At 46.2% G+C, this 6,738-nt stretch overlaps 1 protein-coding gene across 2 annotated transcripts in view; it reads right to left on the bottom strand.

The window, feature by feature from the left end:
* Positions 1–5,635, bottom strand: part of CCDC3 (coiled-coil domain containing 3) — a 122,992-nt gene extending 117,357 nt beyond the window's left edge. For both annotated transcript variants that reach the window (XM_034644058.1, XM_002925613.4), the window contains exons 1-2: positions 5,218–5,635; positions 2,733–2,907 (exon numbers count right to left, since the gene is read on the bottom strand). In XM_034644058.1, the coding sequence (XP_034499949.1) occupies positions 2,733–2,907; positions 5,218–5,591 (549 nt within the window). In that variant the 5' untranslated portion in view covers positions 5,592–5,635. The remainder of the gene's footprint in view (positions 1–2,732; positions 2,908–5,217) is intronic.
* Positions 5,636–6,738: the final 1,103 nt, after the last annotated feature.

A 6,738-nucleotide genomic window follows, 5' to 3' on the forward strand; every position in this document is an offset into this window, starting at 1 on the left:
TCCTATTAGGACAAAGCCCAAATCCTCACTAGGTCTGGCCCCACCTCCTCTTGTCCCATCCTTCTCACTCACTCCCTTTGCTCCAGCCAAGTAGCTTTTTTTTTTTTTTTTAATTTGACAGAGAGAGAGAGAGAGAGAGAGAGAGAGAGAGAGAGAGACAGCGAGAGAGGGAACACAGGCAGGGGGAGCAGGAGAGGAAGAAGCAGGCTCCCAGAGGAGGAGCCCGATGCGGGACTCGATCCCAGAACGCTGGGATCACGCCCTGAGCCGAAGGCAGACGCTTAACGACTGAGCCACCCAGGTGCCCCCAGCCAAGTAGCTTTCTTTCACTCCCTCAAAGGCACCACGCACTCTGCCACCACAGGGACTTTGCACAGACTTTCTTTGGACTGCACTCATCTCTCCTTGATCTAGGATGCCTCTTCATCCATCGGCTCTTAGCTCCAGTATCAATTCAACAGAGAAGGCTTTCTTTACCCTTAAGTCTAGGTCAGATTCCCTGATTTTTTTTTTGAGCTTATGTTTCCATTTAAAATTATGCAATCATTACCCTATGACCCAGCCATTGCACTACTGGGTGTTTACCCCAAAGATACAGACGTAGTAAAGAGAAGGGCCATATGCACCCCAATGTTCATAGCTGCATTGTCCACAATAGCCAAATCATGGAAGGAGCCGAGATGCCCTTCAACAGATGACTGGATTAAGAAGCTGTGGTCCATATATACAATGGAATATTACTCAGCTATCAGAAAGAACGAATTCTCAACATTTGCTGCAACATGGACGGCACTGGAGGAGATAATGCTAAGTGAAATAAGTCAAGCAGAGAAAGACAATTATCATATGATTTCTCTCATCTATGGAACATAAGAACTAGGATGATCGGTAGGGGAAGAAAGGGATAAAGAAAAGGGGGGTAATCAGAAGGGGGAATGAAACATGAGAGACTATGGACTATGGGAAACAAACTGGGGACTTCAGAGGGGAGGGGGTGGGGGAAGGGGATAGACTGGTGATGGGTAGTAAGGAGGGCACGTATTGCATGGTGCACTGGGTGTTATACGCAACTAATGAAGCATCAAACTTTACATCAGAATCAGGGGATGTACTGTATGGTGATTAACACAATATAATAAAATAAAATTAATAAAAAAAAATAAAATTATGCAATCATTAATACAGTCTTTTGATTCGGTCAATCACCAACAGTAGGACTATAAGCTTCAGGAGAACAGGGACTTTGTATTTTGCCCAACATAGAAAAACTAGCACCTAACACAGTAGCTGCTTTATAGTAGGCATTAATATCTGCTAAAGATTGGGCTCCGCAGTCCCGCAAAATGAGGTATGTAGGATATCCTACATGTCCACACTCTTCGTAATAGCAACGTACTGGAAACCAACCGAACCACCTATTAGCAGAGGATTTGATTAAATACACTGTGACACGTGCATACAATGGAACCCACTACGCAGCCATTTAACGAAATGTTATCTACATTGATATAGAAAGATCAAGATCTACTTGTGAATAAAGGCAATGTATAGCAAAGTGTGCACAGTGGGCTGCCATTTTTGTCAAAAACAACAGTAAATAACAGAAGTTTGAATTATTTGTTGGTTGACAATATGCCAACATTTACAAGAAACTAGTAATAGTAGCTACTTGTTTGAAGAGTAGGTGGGACCCAGGTTGGGTGGGCGTCCGAGGTGTTTGTCTACTTGTAGATCTCCCACGTGGCCTTCTTTCTCACCGACCGTTGTTTCTCAATCAAAGGAAAGCCAGTTCTAATGACCCAGGTTCGAATCCTACATTGACTTACAACACTGTACACTTCTAGATTTGGGGACCATATGAGCCACTTAACATGGGCAAACTAGTTCATCAACCCATACAAATAGTCCTTGTCCCATGAGATACCTAAAACCCCACATCAGAACGCTCCCAGCAGTCTGTCACACTGGCCTGAAAACATCTCCGATGGGAGACTGGGACCAGAGCCACCTGCTCTACTGACCCAGTCCTACAATCATTCCCGCTCGAGTATGGCAATGCCATCTGGGAAAGGGACAGTCTTCAAAATCTCCCCCCAACTCCGGCATCTGTCCCAGAGGGGCAGATCCCTTTTATATTTTCAGACCCCAAATTATCTTAAGCCTTATGTTCCACAACCACTGTGGCCACCCTGTACCTCTAGGTCTTCACAACTAGAGTTGACGATCATGGAAGTGTTAGCTAGGGCAACCATTTCCTTGAGGACTTTTTCTTCTTCCTTAGAAAAGTCCCTAGAGCCTCATGCTATCAATAACAGTAATGATGTAATAGTCATAAAAGCTCTCATGTACTGAGTACTTGCTCTGTCAGGCACTAGGTTAAACGCTTTCTCCCTTTTTACATAGTTAAATCATATTCATCAACCCAATATGTAGATTGTTTCCATCTTACAGGAGACAAAACGGAGGCCGTGTGCCAACCTTCATTCCATCTGTTCTCTCACTTTATGAGGAACCCCAAACTAACTAGTAAAGCCTGGGGAATCTGGTTTACGAGCAGTGGGTTTTTTGGGGTTTTTTTTATTTTTTGTTTTAACAGCCAGGGGAACAGGAGGGATAACGCTCTTTGGTCTGGGCTTCTGGAAGAGTACTCTTGAATCCTTTGGTCACGAAACTCAGACAAGATGTAGCTATTCTATTATTTTGCTCTGACAAAGGAAACAGGCAATTCTTACCGTATTGTCTTCCTGGATCTCCCAGTCACTGGAAAAAGTTGCCAGCTGCTGCCCTTGAGAACAGTTCGAAAACTGGAAAAGGCTGGAAAACATCCTTCTGTTCTCTTGGGTGTCTGGAAAGATGGCATCTTGGAAATTGACTCCGTGGGGCAAGAGATTATAATTTTCATCCATCCTAATGGGATAAAAGAGAGGAAAAAAGCAGAACTGTAGCTTGGACAGCCATAAGATATACCAGCTTTAATCAAGAGTTGTAAAGACTGACAACTCTCTGCCTCACACTACAGGAGTCTATCCTTAAGGTTTTCCCAAAGGGGAGTTTGGCGAAGGGTTGTGGGGGGTAGGGGGTGTGCTTATGTGTTTGTCTACTTGTAAATCTCCCAAGTGGCCTTCTTTCTCGCCGACTGTTGTTTCTCGATCAAAGGAAAGCCAGTTCTTACGACCCAGGTTCGAATCCTGCCATTGCTACTGATCTTCTATCTGACAGGAGATGAATTTCCTCAATTATCTAAGCTTCACTATTCCAGTCTGTAAAAAGAGGAGGAGACTAGCACCTTCTCGCTGGTGGCGGAAGGACTGCATTAGATAAAGTATCTGGCACAGAGCGAGTGCAGTGTAGATGTTAACATTTTTATAGAGCTAAGGATAAATCGCCCCTTGGAAAGATAAAGAAATGCCATAGAGGGAGAGGAGGTCGAAGTTACACTCCGGCACAAAGAGGGGATGTGGGGCTCACCAGGGAGCCTCCACTGCCACTTTCTCCTGTGACACTGCACAGAATCTGTTCTCGTCTCACTGGGTCCCAGAATAACAGGGAAGGAATGATTTGTATGCAGTTGTTAACACACTTCAGGGCAACACAACCCTGTGAAATGGAAATCTGTCAGACTACCAGTTGACTCCCTATTTCTGCCCTCACTTTTTGTAAATATATCAGAGGGAAAGATGAAAGAGCTGGCTGATCACCACAGAGCCACTGGACAAAGCTCTTTCATGATAAAAATCAGGAAAATATAATGTCTGCCCAAGTTCTCCAGCTTTTTTCTTTGGAAAATAAAGTTTCAGTGACTAATAGCTTTATAGCTGGAATCTCATTGTCCTTCCTAAAGAAAAGCATGAAAAACCTAAGTTTCTTTGTATCAAGAAGGATACAATCTCACTCCTTGCTGATTTTTTTTTTTTTTTTAGAAACTATACTTCCCTAGCAATTAAAAAAAAAAGAAAAACAACTTAATCTCACTAAACCACTCAAGCCAACACAAAGCACGCCATGTATTCTAAACTTAGAGGTTCTGGCTTCAATACGGGAAACATGTGTTGCCATGAGCTTAGGAACGCCCCTTGGTGGATCTTACGGTTTTCTTTCTCAGAGGGATGTGAAATCTCAAGAGCTAAAAGTGAATCCGGAGACGGGTCACAATCATTCCGAATGCCCTTGTTGCCGCTTCACGGACTGGGAAAACAGGAACCGCTACCAGTCTCAACTGCGGATTAATTCACTCACTAGCTTGATATGCAGGTTACATTCCAGTTCAAGGTTTCTCTCAGCTGCCCTACATCACGCTAATGCAGCCAAGACCTTTATGGTTCCACCTGCCGTTCTCCATTTCAAACTTCAAACCCATTGACTGTATTCTTATACACATGAATTCCGTCTTGACTGCAGGCCAACTTTCATGGAACTTGACAAGATTCCAGGAGTCTCCAGTCAGAAAGAACCTCCAGCCTGTTTCACCTATGCTCTTCAAAGCACTATGAGCCAGGTCTCCATACCCCCAAAAGGCCCCCACATAAACCTTTGCTATTTTGAAAAGCCCAGCACGGAGGTCGGTCGGCTGGTGGTGATAAGGGGTGAAACAAAGGAACAGCTGGGCTGCATTCCACACCATGCCTATCTTGGCATTTAAGCAGGTGCGGAATAGCGTGACTATTCCTTCTGCTGCTAACCTGCACCAGGTGTTGTACATAATTACTGGGCGTTGGTCTCAACCAACCTGGGTTCTCACATTATGGAAGTGAGGATACGGAGGTTCTTCAAAAGACAATTTGCTCCAAAAATCACAGGAAGGGCAGAGCCAGAATTCCAACGAGAGTGTAATTTCGAAGTTTGGGGTCCCCCCCCCACCATCCCAAGCTACTCCCGGTGAATCCAATTAAAAGTATAAATTTAAAGAAGAGTCAAATGGATTTTTGGAAACCACCTTGGGCTTCTGCCTGAAACACACTTCTATGTATTAAGGACAAAAATCACTCCCGGTTTTTTGTTTTGTTTTTAACAGCCTTAGCCAAATACACCCAGGCCCTTTGTCGAGACGTCCCACGGAGCAGGAGAGAATCAAGAGTAAGGAAAGGAGCCCAAGGCGTATTCCAAAATGGTACGGACAGGACTCCCTGTTGCTCCTGACCTGGCTCCGGAGAACGGTGCCCTCGGGACGTCACGCAAATAGTTGGAGGAGGAGCTGAGGGCGGGAGGTGCCGCGCTCACCTGAGGAAGAAGAAATAGGAGTAGTCCTGGACCACGGTGTGGGAGTGACACGAGAAGTAGCCCAGGCCCGTGAGGTTGAGTCTGGAGCCCGCGGGCACCTCGAGCATGCTGCCCCACGCCTGGTCGCACAGCATCTCGATCTCGGCGGAGTAGAGGAGCCCCGCGTCTCTGGCCTCGTACTGCCACGGCAGGTAGTTGTACAGGCCGTGCACCTCCTGGTGCAGCGCCAGCACCTTGGCGTACACGATGATCTCGGCCAGCTCGGCGCGGCAGCCCTCGCTCAGCGGTCTCCACTCAGAGGGCAGCTGGCAGCCGCGGGCGGTTCCGAGCCGGCCGGCCAGGCAGAGGGCCGCGAGCAGCAGCGGGCGCAGCATGCCGGCGGCGGGAGCGGGCGGCGGGCGCGGCCGGGGTCNCGCGCTGGTCCGTACCCCCCAGACCCGGCGCGGAGCGGGGAGAACGCGGGAGGGTGCGCCAGAAGGTCCCTTGCTGCGGGGAGCGGCGGCCCAGCCCTCCTCCCGCGCCCCGCGAATGCGCTGGGTCAAAGCTTTCCGGCGTTAAAGCCTGTTCCCGACGCGTGGCCTCCTGACAATAATCGTTGTTGCTTTGCAGGATTCCTCTGCAGACACGGTTACATTTTCTGTGTGGGTCTCTTGTCGAGATGTGTAGAAAGCAAATCTGACTTTGGCTTCGCAGAGGTTAATTAGGAAATTCAGCGTGGACTAATCAACTTTTTCGGAGCTCTCTCTCTTTCGCTGTCTTTCATGTGGCTTATTACTTCATGATAATCTTAGGAAGGCCTTAATAAAAGATTTGAAAAGCCATTTTGTCCTGATTTTCCTAAAGCTGCATGATTTATATAATTCCTACTTCCAGATTCTGAACAGTTTACACCTGAGGAATAAATTAAGAAGTAAATTCCAACCAGCTTTTCGTAAGTCAGTGCGTGAGTCTCATGAGACTCAGGCTCAACAGTCTGTTTCTCTCTAAACTCAGCAGCTCCTTTTATCTCGAAATTGCCGTTAAGTGTTCCTAAGGTAATAAGAAGAAGAAAAAAGAGGATGTTTATTTATAACTATATTTATAATATTTTTATATATGTATTACATCATACATAATCATGCATCTAATATGCATTCCATGGTACTTCATACATATTATATGTAATCTATATTTATAATAAATGTATAAGCGGAACTGCCTTAAAATGGAAGACTCTTTGTTCTGTAAGCATCTTATTTACTAGGGTTTCTGCAAGTCTGAGTCTTGGAACCCAGCTAAATTCTTCCATGCACTGAAGGGAAAGTTCTTAGGGAATTCTGGAAGGAAAGGTGAGGAGAAACAAGGATAAAGAAGCAGGAGAGGAAGTTTCCAGGCTGGGCCTCACCTCCCTGTGGCCCCCAAATCTTCTTCCTGGGATCCCTAAATCTTCAGTTAGGGCAGTTGAATTCATGCATGCTTGTTGTGACCGCAGTGTTTGAAAGGCATCTCTGTGGTCCAGATCCCACCCCTGCAGGACAGGGA

This window comes from Ailuropoda melanoleuca, chromosome 15 (assembly GCF_002007445.2).
Source record: "Ailuropoda melanoleuca isolate Jingjing chromosome 15, ASM200744v2, whole genome shotgun sequence".
NCBI lineage: Eukaryota > Metazoa > Chordata > Mammalia > Carnivora > Ursidae > Ailuropoda > Ailuropoda melanoleuca.